General features: G+C 37.7%; 1 protein-coding gene across 2 annotated transcripts in view; it reads left to right on the top strand.

Annotated features, from left to right (window-relative positions):
• Positions 1-14,185, top strand: part of LOC136864429 (golgin-84) — a 148,632-nt gene that overhangs the window by 44,450 nt on the left and 89,997 nt on the right. For both annotated transcript variants that reach the window (XM_067141415.2, XM_067141414.2), the window contains exon 5: positions 13,908-14,128. In XM_067141415.2, coding sequence (XP_066997516.2) covers positions 13,908-14,128 — 221 coding nt within the window. The remainder of the gene's footprint in view (positions 1-13,907; positions 14,129-14,185) is intronic.

Raw genomic sequence — 14,185 nt, 5'->3', positions numbered from 1 at the left:
CCTTCCCATTCCTAGGCCTTTCCTGTCCCATCGTCGCCATAAGACCTATCTGTGTCGGTGTGACGTAAAGAAACTAGCAACAAAAAAAAACTTTAAGCAGAGATACGGTGGGTGGGTGTGTAAAGTCAAGAAACGGTGTGAACCGAGTTAATAGTGGCATCGAAGAGAGGGGAGCGAACTATTTTTACGACTATGAATTTATTGAGTTGTGTATTATGTGTTAAGCTGACTTCGGCCAGACTTCAAATGTTCAAAGTGCATTATGTCCTGCTCTTCATGACTCACCTCACTGGGCACTATTCAGCACCTTATTCTGTACGTGCAAAGTGCGTTATGTCAATTTGCTAGTGACTAAGTGAATTTTATTCGTGCTGATCGTGAATTTGCCCAACAATATATAGTGAAACCTCGTTAGTGCGTTCCTCATTAGCACGTGTTCCCGCTTAGGACGTTGTAAATTCAAAGTCCCGATTCTCATTGTATTAAATCTATATAAAATATACCTCACTTATCGCGTCATGAATTTTTGCTATTACTGCTTAGTACAATCACATTTTTCCTAGCCCTGAAAATTTTATTTGTCATTTGCGTGATTATGGGAAAAGGCCTTGAAATACCTGAACTTCACAGGATAAGATGCACCTTCGGGGAGCAAGCCGTTAGCCTCAGGAATGTTCAGTTTTGCTTGCCAGTTAGCAGCAAGATTTGCTGAATAACAGAGTGAGCCTATCTGTGCTTGTATATTGCATTCCATTCATAAGTTAGAAATGTATTTTGTGTTAAGTGGTACAGTGAATTTTTGTGGCATGATATGCTAGATTATATCTGGATTAGGAACATAATCATGTGAAATTGACTAGCGTGGTGCATATTTTTCTTGTGATAGTCCAGTTATGGATAGGGACATGTTGTAAAATTCCTAACAAATGAAGATATGATTAAAATCTGTCAGAAAGTGGGCTGGCTAAGCATCTTAAAGCACGCAGAGGTCGCGAATGTTGAACTCGCACCTTCGAGTTGGTCGAAGTTTTTGAAAGTGGCGGCCTAGGTCATTCCTCCTGATTCCTCCCAGTTGCACTAGGTCGAGTGTAACCTCCAATTCATTGTCTAAGTGTGACCAGAAAATGTTTATTAACCCACTGCTCCAAAATAAAAGCTTTCTACTAACATTTGTTTTAGAAAGAATGTGATCTGCAATAATACTTTGATATTTTTATTGGCCCCCGTGTATATGTTTTCATATTTGTTGTTTGATGTTTTTCACACCTTTCAGTGCACTTGTTATTTTATAATCCCAGCGGAAAAGGTTTTCATATTTGTTCTCTCATGTTTTTCACACCTTTTAATACTCTCCTCTGATCTTTAGAAATGGTAAATATAGTTTTCACTGTACCCACGGATACACAACGTAATATGTCCTCATGTCAGAAAAAAATCATATCTAGAGTTTCCCTATCCTTGTTGGATAGTTTTTATTTGTATATTCAGTAGTACGTTTTCACGCTTAACACATTATTTTTTGTTGTCCCGTGCAGATACATCTTAATGAGGTTTTACTGTAGAATGACTTCTTCCACCAAGCACCACTCATTATTATCACTGAGTGAGTACTGAACTAAATTCCCTCCAATTGGGTAGTCACGTTGTCCATTGTCAATCGTCATTTCCCAGCTGTACTGCTTGTTGGCTATTCACAGGCCTTGTTGCAGTACCTATTGCTTTGCGCACAGAAGCTCAATTTTCACAGTGTATGTTATGAGAGCTTAATTAAAGAGCATTATGTATTTCAGGGTGGAAAAGATTTCTTATTAGCATTAAAGCAAGGCAAGGATCAATCTACTGAAAGCAATATAGGAGAATCCAGTGAGTAAAAGTGCTTCATTTGTCATTCTCAATAGTTCAGCCAGAATTATTACAAGTTGTGTTGTTATCAGAGAATGCTCTCATGAGTTAGGTTACTGATTCATGATTAGTTCTGATCAGTCAATTCCATCTTGGAATTAAAGACGAGGAGCAAAAAATTAGAACGTGCTAACTTCATTATTTTAAAACTTAAAAACTATTTGAAAATTATAGTTGGGGACTACATGTAGTGATCCTTATAGCATGCTGTAAAACTGATGGTAATGTAGTTCTCTCTAATTTATAGATTCAAGTTCTGCACCCTCTATTCCTGAAGAACTTCAGTTCATTTTGAACTTCGACGCTTCCCAAGAGGATTCAGACTTTAGTATTATTGACAATTTGTCAGATTCATCTTGTTCTGATATTATTGAAGTTACACTCTAGAAAAAATGAAGAGCATGTCACACAAAGAAGGTGTGTCTAGTTATTTTATAAATCCTTCAGAGAGTGAACCTAATACTGCAAGAAAAGTTGGTGACATTGCATTAATTCACATCAAAGAAAAGTACAATAAGTTCCACCTTTTCAATACATTATATTATGTGACAGTTTTACGTTACAGTTAAACCTTCACATTTTTATACACTCGGGACCGGTTTCGACAGTGTACCTGTCATCATCAGCCAAGAACAATTAATCGAGGACAATAAACCTTACAATACTTCAGGTATGATATAACAGTGAATATAAAATTATACATTATCTATCTACAAAAAGGTGTGAACATGTCCAGGTAAAAAATCACGATTTAAGAAAAATCATAGTCCTGTAGGGTGTACACTTATAAAATTTCTAATTAAAATAACGTGTTAAAAACCTGCTGTTATATTATAGCTATAGCAGAGATGTTTATAGGTGTAAATCTATGGAGTTTTGGCACTCAAGACATATAGCTATGTTTGACAAGTTAAAATGTTCAAACATTTAGTTAAATGGTGTTCCACTTAGAATATGTGATACAGTTCAGCTGAGGTTATAGTAATATGTTTGTAGGCTTAGTTTGGTATTTTTAACACTCGGGACATATAGCCATGTGTGACAAGTTAAAAGTTGATAAAACATTTAGTTAATGGTGTTCCACTTAAAATATATGGTAAAGTTCAGCTGAAGCTACAACTTGGACTTGAGGAGCAGATGATTATGTAAAATATCAATATAAGTAGAAATGAACAATTTGAATGGGTCACTGCTTGTTGATGTAGATGATCAGCGAGTCCTATTAAACAATTATACATGTCGACATGTGGTTGTATAACATCTTGCTGAGAAGTAACAGAGGTCCTGGCTAAAATGGTGCTTGTAGATCTTATGTTGTAGGTTGTGATTACATAAATTGACTAGAAGGGATCCTGATCCACTACGTTCCGTCTACCATCAACTTGGCACCTGAGGTGAGTTTCTCATTCACCAATACTTCGCGAAATTTAACTCCCTTTCGTTTCTTAAATACGGTAACTTTATATCGCGTTTTATTTCTTATAGGTTCCGACTTGGATCAGGATCCCTTCTAGTCAATTTATGTAATCACAACCTACAACATAAGATCTACAAGCACCATTTTAGCCAGGACCTCTGTTACTTCTCAGCAAGATGTTATACAACCACATGTCGACATGTATAATTGTTTAATAGGACTCGCTGATCATCTACATCAACAAGCAGTGACCCATTCAAATTGTTCATTTCTACTTATATTGATATTTTACATAATCATCTGCTCCTCAAGTCCAAGTTGTAGCTTCAGCTGAACTTTACCATATATTTTAAGTGGAACACCATTAACTAAATGTTTTATCAACTTTTAACTTGTCACACATGGCTATATGTCCCGAGTGTTAAAAATACCAAACTAAGCCTACAAACATATTACTATAACCTCAGCTGAACTGTATCACATATTCTAAGTGGAACACCATTTAACTAAATGTTTGAACATTTTAACTTGTCAAACATAGCTATATGTCTTGAGTGCCAAAACTCCATAGATTTACACCTATAAACATCTCTGCTATAGCTATAATATAACAGCAGGTTTTTAACACGTTATTTTAATTAGAAATTTTATAAGTGTACACCCTACAGGACTATGATTTTTCTTAAATCGTGATTTTTTACCTGGACATGTTCACACCTTTTTGTAGATAGATAATGTATAATTTTATATTCACTGTTATATCATACCTGAAGTATTGTAAGGTTTATTGTCCTCGATTAATTGTTCTTGGCTGATGATGACAGGTACACTGTCGAAACCGGTCCCGAGTGTATAAAAATGTGAAGGTTTAACTGTAACGTAAAACTGTCACATAATATAATGTATTGAAAAGGTGGAACTTATTGTACTTTTCTTTGATGTGAATTCTGCTTCAATACGGAACCTAAATATGAAGTTCTTAACTTTAAATATTGCATTAATTGACAACTTCCATAAAGTTCAAGTGGCAGTGCAGGAACTTTCTCATGATTTTGAAGAAACTGGATCTGTCCGTAAGACAGCTGGAAAAGTGTCAGTGGGCAAAACAAAAACAGTTACGTCTCAGCAATGTGCATGATGGCTTTGCAAGATTCTGAAAAGCTGCAGACCATTGATCATAAATTCTTAGTCCCTGGCCATACCCATATGGAATGTGATTGTGATCACAGTATGATCGAAAAAGCAAAGAAGAGGTTCAGTGGAAACATTGATCGCCCTCACGACTGGGCCCAGCTGATTAGGCAGTCCACCAAGAATAAGCTTTTTATTGTAAAGGAAATGAACCGGGAAGAATTTTGGGATTTCTCAGTTCTTTTACGAGGTACTCTGCAACACAGGAAAGTAAACAAAACCAGACGTTGTCTCAACTGGAGGGAAGCAAAATCATTTTGACATATGTGACATGGGAACCATTCGTTATAAAACAAAACTTGATTCCAGTGAATTTGAAGAAGTCTCGTTTTTGAGGAAAGGTAAGCATGCCACCCTAAACCCACCTGCAGCTTACAATGGTCCAGTTCCCATCTCTGACAAAAAAAAAAAAAAATTAATGGATATCCACTAATTTATCTCGCCAGTTTTCCACAACTTCTGCAAGGAGATTCCCTCAGCTAGCTCAGTAGGAGATTTGCACCCCGACACACTGAATGATTTATTAAAATTCTAAAATTCTTTTATTTACAACCACCTATTCAATACATTACAATGCACTCATTGAATTATGATATAACCATTAAGTGTCTTAAATAATGGGGCATGTTTCGTTCGGCATAGGGAACATCATCAGCCGTTAATGCACAAAGACTAGGTCAGGGCCCTGATCTTAAAAATGATCAAAATAGTATCCTCATATCAAAAGAATGACCATGTCGTAATAAAAAAGTGATAATATAACATTAGACTTAGATTGTAACAAAGTATGTGCAAATTTAAAACGAGAATTTGTCGTGGAATGCATTAAATGATGGCAATCTTTGAAGCTAGAAACAATCATGGGGTTGTTAAAGTAAGAAAATGGATATTGTAGACATTAAAATATGAGGTGCAGCAATTAAATAACGAGACTGATGTGAAAAATGTGATTTATTGCAAACAAAGTTACAATACACTTTTATTCCCTTCAACATACTCCCCTCCCCTATCTATATACCGTTGCATACGTGCCTTCCACTGTTCGAAGCAATGCTGTAGGTCATCTTTTGTCACCCTGCGCAACACCTCTGCCGTTGTTACTTTTACGTGTTACACAGACTGAAAATGTGCTCCCTTCAATACACTTTTCACTTTTGGGGAGAGATAAAAGTCACACAGAGCAAGATCAGGTGAATACGGAGGATGTTCTAGCACAGGAATGCGCTTGTCAGCTAAAAATTGCTTCACAGACAAGGCGGTGTGGGCTGGTGCGTTGTCGTGGTGAAGAATCCATGAGCCGTTCTTCCATGCATCTGGTCTTTTCTTCCTTACTCTTTCCCTTAGCTTGATTAGTACTTCTTTATAGTATTGCTGATTTACGGTTTGACCCTCAGGAACCCATTCAATCATCAGAACACCCTGGATATCGAAAAAACGATCAACATTGCCTTCAGTTTTGATTTGCTCATTCGCGCTTTTTTCATTCTTGGCAAAGAGGGGGTCTTCCAGTGCGTGGATTAACGTTTTGTTTCCGGGTCATACTGGAAAAATCCATGTTTTGTCACCTGTGATGACATTTGTGAGCAAGTCTGGATCATCTGCGAGTCGTTCCATGATGTCAGAGCACATGTTCTTCCGATTGTCTTTTTGTTCCTGGGTGAGGTTTTTCGGGGCCAGTTTTGCACAAACTTTTCTCATGTTTAATTCATCATGCAAAATTTGTCTCACTGTCTCTTTGTTACTGTTTAACATGTTGGCAATCATCCCAATACTCAGACATCAGTCTTTCTTCACAATTTTGTTGACTTTCTGGATGTTTCTTTCACTTCTGACAGTCACAGGTCGTCCGGGACCTCTTCCCGACCTTCAGAAAACTGTTTGTGCCACTCAAACACTCGTGCACGTGACATAGCATTGTCACCAAACACCTCCTTTAACATTCCATGGGTGATTTCTTTATTTTCACTAGGAATTTCAGGTTAATGCGCTGCTCGAGTTTTATGTCCACCATGATCGCAGCACGACTACACAACACAGTCCGCTACAACCAAGTCTCAAAAGCAAACTAAAGCAGGTAGAACAATGAAACGAAGTGTGCTTGCTCAGGAAGGATCAAGGTCAACTACATTCCAATGACAACCTCCCACCGTGCGACCACGGAGTAGGAGGGGCACAGTCTCGTTATTTAATTGCCGCACCTCGTATACGTCAATGCGTGAAGTGTGGATTAATTATTGTGAGGATGGAGTTCCTGCAAATTACGTAAAAACAGAGTTAAAATAGAGTTCATTGAATTATCAAGAGTCCACGTTGAACCAGTCAGAAGGCACATAACGATGAACAAACTAAGTTGATGTATGACGTGAACTCCAATATTTGCGAATTCCATAGGAGAGACAATCTTGATGCCAGAATGAAAGTACAAGTTAAACTAGTCATTATTCGCACGCTAGAAATAAAACTAGAATTGTATGTAACGTGGAACACCAAATAATGGACTCATTAAAGAGTAACGACGATCTTGAATATAGGGAGAGTTCTAGCAATCCTAAGGTGAAAGAGAGCAGATTATGGCACAAAATGGAGTTTGGAATCTGAAATGAAAGAAAAAAGGGGAAATGAAGTTATGTTGACAACAGAAGAATGAAAAGGAGAAGAAAAATTGAAAGAGGAAGCTTAACCCCTGGGACTGGTGTGAGGTGTCCGCTAGTGTTGGCTGCGTGAAGCAAACTCGTGAGTAGTTTTATTACTTCTTCTAGTGTTGTACGTATGTATACGTAGAGGCGGGGATTGAGTCCTGTGAGGAGGAGGGGCGACCGATTCCTTGGGCGGGTCAGATGTACGTGGTGGGGTTGTAGCATGAAGGGATGGTAGAACGGTGGCTGTTGTTACAGAAGAAATGTTATTAGTGGTTTTTATAATTAAAAATACTCATAAAGTTATTTATATTGAAAAGAGAGGGTAGTTCTGGAATAGTTTTGATTATTGGACTTTTAATTTCTGAAGTATCATTTAAATTCTGATTTCCATTAAAATGCTGGTCTAAGGATGAAAGGGTACATGACACAGTGAATAAGAAACAGACAACACTTGACAATAAACTGATACAATTGCAAAACAGTAAGAACAGACAGAATAATGTTAACAGTAAAACTAATCCCCCCTTCACTAGCTTAAATCATTTTCCTACAACAGTGAACTTATCTAACACTGACTTTTTCAGATAATGAACTGTCCCTTCTTGATAAAGGACTGAAATTTAATTGGCCTAACCAGGAATTACACAGACATTTTGATTACTCCAGTCGCGGAAATCAAATCTAACATTCAAAAACTCCCCGTAGAAGTTCATAATGACATTAAATATGAGAAAAAGAAGCAGCTCCCTTTTCTGGCAAAGGAACTGAAACTGAAAACTACCTTTAATCTGACCATTAGCGAACAAATACATGATGTAAGAAATAAAATTAATAATAATAATAGTATCATTGTCACTAAAGCATATATGGCAATCGGTGAAGTTAAAAACAATCATGGGGTTGTTAAAGTAGGACAACAGATATTGTGGACATTAAAATATACGTCAATGCGTGAAGCGTGGATTAATTATTGTGAGGATGTAGTTCCTTCAAATTATGTAAAAATAGAGTTAAAATAGAGTTCATTGAATTATCACGAGTCCAAGCTGAACCAGCCAAAAGTCACAGAATGAGGAACGACCTAAGGTTGGTGTATGACGTGAACTCCAATAGCTGCGAATTCCATAGGAGAGACAATCTTGATGCCAGAAATAAAGTACAAGTTAAACTAGTCCATATTTGCGTGCTAGCAAATAAAACTAGAATTATTTTTAGAGTAACAACGATCTTGAATATAGGGAGAGTTCTAGCAATCCTTAGATGAAAGAGAGCAGATTATGGCACAAAATGGAGTTTGGAATCTGAAATGAAAGAAAAAAGGGGAAATGAAGTTATGTTGACAGCGGAAGAATGAAAAGGAGAAGAAAAATTGAAAGAGGAAGCTTACCCCCTGGGACTGGTGTGAGGTGTCCGCTAGCGTTGGCTGCGTGAAGCAAACTGGCAAGTAGCTTTATTACGGCTTCTAGTGTTGTACATATGTACTCGTAGAGGCGGGGAGTGAGTCATGTGAGGAGGAGGGGCGACTGATTCCTTGAGCGGGTCTGATGTACGTGGAGAGGGTGTAGCATGAAGGGATGGTAAAACGGTAGCTGTTGTTACAGAAGAAATGTTATTAACGGTTTTATAATTAAAAATACTCATAAAGTTATTTTTATTTACATTGAAAAGAGAGAGTAGTTCTGGAATTTTTTCGATTATTGGACTTTTAATTTCTGAACTATCATTTAAATTTTGATTTCCGTTAAAATTCTGGTCTGAGGATATGTAAATGTTCTCAAACTCTATCATCAGTTTACTTTTATTGACTTATTTTAAGATTTGAAGGTCTTTTTCAATTGTCGTAAAACTGTGACCAGTCTCTTCCATATGGGTACTCATGGCGGAATACTTTTTGTCTTGAAGCGTTGTAATGTTCCAAGTATCTGGTCAAAAAGCTACGTCCAGTCTGTCTGATTTAAGAAAACCTGCAATGGGTACATTTAAGCCTATAGATACCAGAGTTCGAAAATTTATTGTGATTAATGTTAACTGTATTTTAAGTGAAGAATATATTATGATTCGTGTATCGGGTTCTATAAGCGATATTGATATCGTATTTCTTTAGAGAGTTAGTAACTTGAAATAGGCCTGGGTTCATATAGGTAAAAGCAGCATATTTCGTTTTCTTAGGCTTGTCCAGAATCAACTTGGTTGCAGTTTTTAATTTTATTTTGTTAATGATTTTATTAATCATCAAGGGGTTATAGCCATTAATTCTGGCCAAATCCTTGGTATAGTTTAGTTCATTCTTATGATTTTTAGTTGTGAGTGGGATTTTTAATGCTCTATAGGCACCGTGCGTGTCGCTCTAGCGGCCGGGCGGAGAACAACACGTGAGGCAGACTCACAGTAGCTGTTCTGTTATGACTGAGCGTGTAGTCACTCAGATGATAATGGCAGAGAAAAGGAGATCAAGTAAACGCAATTGTTGTGTTGTCAGATGTTCCAATACTTACGCAAATACGGGAAGTGAAGTACAAATTTATTGTTTTCCAAAACGAGCGATAGATGTGGACCGAAGGCGGCGATGGATAATACAAGGAGTTAACCGAACGAAGTAATTAGGCCTACACATACATACTGCACATGTTTGCAATAAGTTCAGTTGATCCGATTTAATTTTTAGCACTGATAGATCACTTTGGCAACCTACGACTTACCGGTACTCAAGAATATGTAGTGCACATTTCATCGGAAACAGAAGATCTGGACACGCACTAAGTCCAGCCTATGTTCCGACAATATTTCCGGATGAATCAAAGAAGAGGAATGTGTCGCCGGGATCCAGCTTACAGCGCTTTCACTGACAACTCAAGCGATTAAAAAAGGAAGAATCCGACGGAAAATTTTCAAGTACAGTTTGCCCAAGTAACATAACCAAGGATGCATCCGTGCGAACAGATGCATCTGTATTTCATTGTTCAGACTTCATGTTTCCATATTCAATAAATGAAAACGACGTAAATACACAAGCATGTATTCCACTTAATTTCGGTCTGGGAGGGGACGTTACGAAACATGATAAAATGTTTGGAACGGAAGACGATCATGCGGACATCAAGGGTTCAGGTTTCCAAGGCTACAGTTCCATAAGGAACAATACACAAATGCGTGATTTAACAGGTGTGAACTTCAACGTCTTTGCCTTGCGTTATTATCAAACTGTAACGTTTCGAAATTATGTAAAGAAACCAGATTATTAATTTTCCTAATGAAAATGAAAATCGGACTGTCCTATTCTGCTTTGAGAGTGTTCACAGGACAACAATTTCACGTATTTTTACGACCGTGCTTATACAACTGGCAATGCGTACGAAGCATTTCATATTCTGGCCCAGTAAGGAAAGTGTTCAAGAAACAATTTCTCCAGCATTTAAAAGAAATTACGGTAATTGTCGAGTCATTATTGACTGCACGGAATTTAGGGTTGAACAGCCTCCCCAGGTAGATCAAGAGATTGTATTTCTAGTCTCAATACAAGGATCGCTACACTGCAATCACGCCTAAAGGTATGATCGCTTTAAATCTAAATGTTACGGTGGAAGAGCTAGCGACTGATTCATAACAACCGTCAGTGTTTTACTTTCTTTCAACCTGGTGATGAGGTCATTGCTGATAAAGGAGTTCGGCATCAGAACTAATTTATCTGGCCGCGGTATCATAATCGTGACACCACCATTCTTACATGATGGGAGATTAACAGCTGAGGAAGTTGAGAGTATTTACAATATTGCGAGTGTTAGAATTCACGTAGAAAGGTGTATTCAAAGAATGAAAATATACAATATATTACAGAAATTTCCAACAGAACTTTTTCCACGCGTGGATGACATCGTCTATGTGTTTCGTGTTAACGAATTTGCAACCTCATCGAATAACACGAACAACAAATGAACTTCCTTAGCATTCTATTGCTTCACTTTCCATTTCACTTCTGTAAGAATGTTCAAAGCAGCTCCCCCAACTGGAGATTCATTTACAAATGCGAGAGCTAAAGTACCGTATCAAAGTTATGTCGCCTAGTTTTGATCTGATTTGCTTTCGTGCTAGCAGATATTCTTATCTTTTTTTTTTTGAAAACCATTGAGGGCTTCCTGATAGAGATAGAGTGTCCAGGGAGATTTTAATTATATGATCTGTATCAACCTGCGCTTTGCTGGTAAAAAACATTTCGTCACTCACAATGCGAAAGGTGTATTTGTCTGGCAAGCGCACGTCGTTAGAGACTTATAAATGTAATAGCTGTGTCACAATTTCCTCACATTCTTCTCTCTCACATCATTCACTACCCTGTCTATCAATAAGGTGACTACGGCCCTGCACGATTGTTCGATTTCAGTACTTGCTTCTGCTCGATGCTTTGTACGAAGACTGCAAGAGATGTGTTTCAAAATATCCTCAGTTAATTCGAAGGGGGAAAGAAATGTCCTCAAAGTCTTTTTACCGAACAGTTCTTCTACGCGTTTGCCTTTTCTATATTTTTCTGTTGACATTGTTTTCGGGCTCGGTTTTCCCCACTGTTGCGGACGGTCTGTTTTGGAGACAACACTTTCATTATTTATATAATACACTACCGCAGCTACGCGTTTGCAATTTCTTCTGGCGCCGGCAGGACAGGAACATTCGCTGGTAGAGACATTACGATTCTGGTCAACCTGAATACAAAATAAAAATGCCTACAACTTAGCAAACATGCATCAATAAATCCTTACTAAATAAACTAGGTAAATTTTCACCTAACTACACCTTGCCCACCTCAAGTTTCACGACATAAGGCGGCAAATTGCCAGACGTTTGTCGGATGACTTTTCCTGTGATGTATCCGAAACCATTCGAAATTAACTCTTTAACGCCGTTCACGTGGCCACTGACAACAAGGTTTCTTCCTTTATTGCATGATGATTCACTTAGATCCCCGAATTGAATCTCTTTAAACCTGCAACTTGTTCGAATGTTACACACGTTGTACTGAGACTCTCGCACTGCGCCTCACCTCTCGTTTCAGAACTGGCCACTATGCAGCGCTAGTAGTAGCATTTCGATCAACCTGCACGGTGCCTATAGACAAGACTAAAAAATGCAGCCTGTTTATGGGATTGCGGATGTAAGGAATCACTTCACCGATTGCCATCGTTTAATGCATTCCACGACAAATTCTCGTTTTTAATTTGCACATATTTTGTTACAATCTAATTCTAATGTTATATTATCACTTTTTTATTATGGCATGGTTATTCTTTTGATATGAGGATACTATTTTGATCATTTTTAAGTTCAGGGCCCTGATGTAGTCTTTGTGCATTAATGGCACATTTTAGCATTCTGGAACTCATGTTGTTTGGCTCCCCAATTACGTGAATTTACATGTAATTTATTATGACGAGTTACCGCATTGTTGTGAACAGTGTTAGATTTGTGTCCCAACCATTAATAACTACACACAGCATGATCAGTGTTTAGATTGATCCTTTCACTGCCCAGATCAATAGCCATAATATCTTTTGTGCTTTTGCCATGTGAAAGTTGCAAATTGCAGGGAATCTTTGCATTTTGCAAAGACTTTGCTCCATGTCCTCATAAGGGATATTTGACCAGCCACAACTAGGACTGCCGTAACAAGGCAGTTTGCTACAGCAAAAAGTGCCAAACGAAACATGTCCCATTAAAAACACTTAATGATTATATCATAATTCAATGAGTGCATTGTAATGTGTTGAATAGGTGCTTGCAAATAAAATAATATTATAATTTTAATATTCTTATCATCTTCAATACGGATCCATTATGAGATTAATTACATGTAACCCTCAATGACGGCGACGATGAACGACACAATATCTTGTGAACATAATGATTCTGTCAACAAAGTGTGACATTTTGTGAGGTGAACTGTATTTAATCAAACACTTACGAATAAATTACGAGTAGGTTATGTAAAGAATATCTGTATCAGTACTGGATGCGATATTGTTCATTAGTTTATTCATTATTTATTCGACAACTCGTGTTGTTTGACTCCCCAATGACGTGAATTTACATGGAATTTATTATGGCGAGTTACCCCATTGTTGTGAACAGTGTTAGGTTTGTGAAGATATAATTCAAATTACTTACATTCCACAAATCGGTTTTGCGTTTTGAATTGAACTTTAAAAATTTATTTTCTTAAAACTAGTAAATTGTGACATAACGCACTTCACACACCCACCCATCATATATCTATAAGAAAACGGACAAATAGAGCAGTCGTCACTGTCTTCAGTCAGAACAACAGCCCAGTGCTGTTGCAAGTGTTGCCTAGTGCAGCTGAAAGTTAACTAAAGCGCACACCATGCAATTCGGAGTATTCTAGTTGAATCGGTGCCGCGCTGTGATGTCACGTCACCTTAAGAACCGAGTAGTTACTCTACAGTTCTACTCGCTGTGTCCCAACCACTAATAACTACAAGCAGCATGATCAGTGTTTAGATTGATCCTTTCACTGCCCAGATCAATAGCCATGATATCTTTTGTGCTTTTGCCATGTGAAAGTTGCAAACTGCAGGGAATCTTTGAATTTTGCAAAGACTTTGCTCCATGTCCTCATAAGAGATATTTGATCAGCCACAACTAGGACTGCTGTAACAATGCAGTTTGCTTCTTTCACACAGCAAAAAGTCAAAGGATAATATTTATAGTGTGATCGTTATTAATAGAATTATTTTTATATGATGTTTCAGTGTTGAGAAGCAGGTGCAGAACCCCCACCTTGACAAGGAAACAATCCAGAAAATCCTCGTAACTAGTCAGGAAGAGGTCGAAAAGCTTAAGGAGACATGTGAAAAGCTCCGAAAAGAGAGAAGGGATGCTACCCGTGAATTAGAACAGTATCGAACACGAGCCCTGCGGGTTCTTCAAGAAAAGGAGCGCATTATAGCAGAGCTTCGTAGTGACAGTTCTGGTAAATAGAGTATCTCAGTAATGTGAATTCCTATAAATTGAGATGTGAAACAAATAA

The sequence above is a fragment of the Anabrus simplex genome, chromosome 2, assembly GCF_040414725.1.
Source record: "Anabrus simplex isolate iqAnaSimp1 chromosome 2, ASM4041472v1, whole genome shotgun sequence".
In the NCBI taxonomy this organism is placed as follows: domain Eukaryota; kingdom Metazoa; phylum Arthropoda; class Insecta; order Orthoptera; family Tettigoniidae; genus Anabrus; species Anabrus simplex.
The sequence above is the reverse complement of the archived record's forward strand: the minus strand, read 5'-3'. Positions and strand labels throughout refer to the sequence as shown.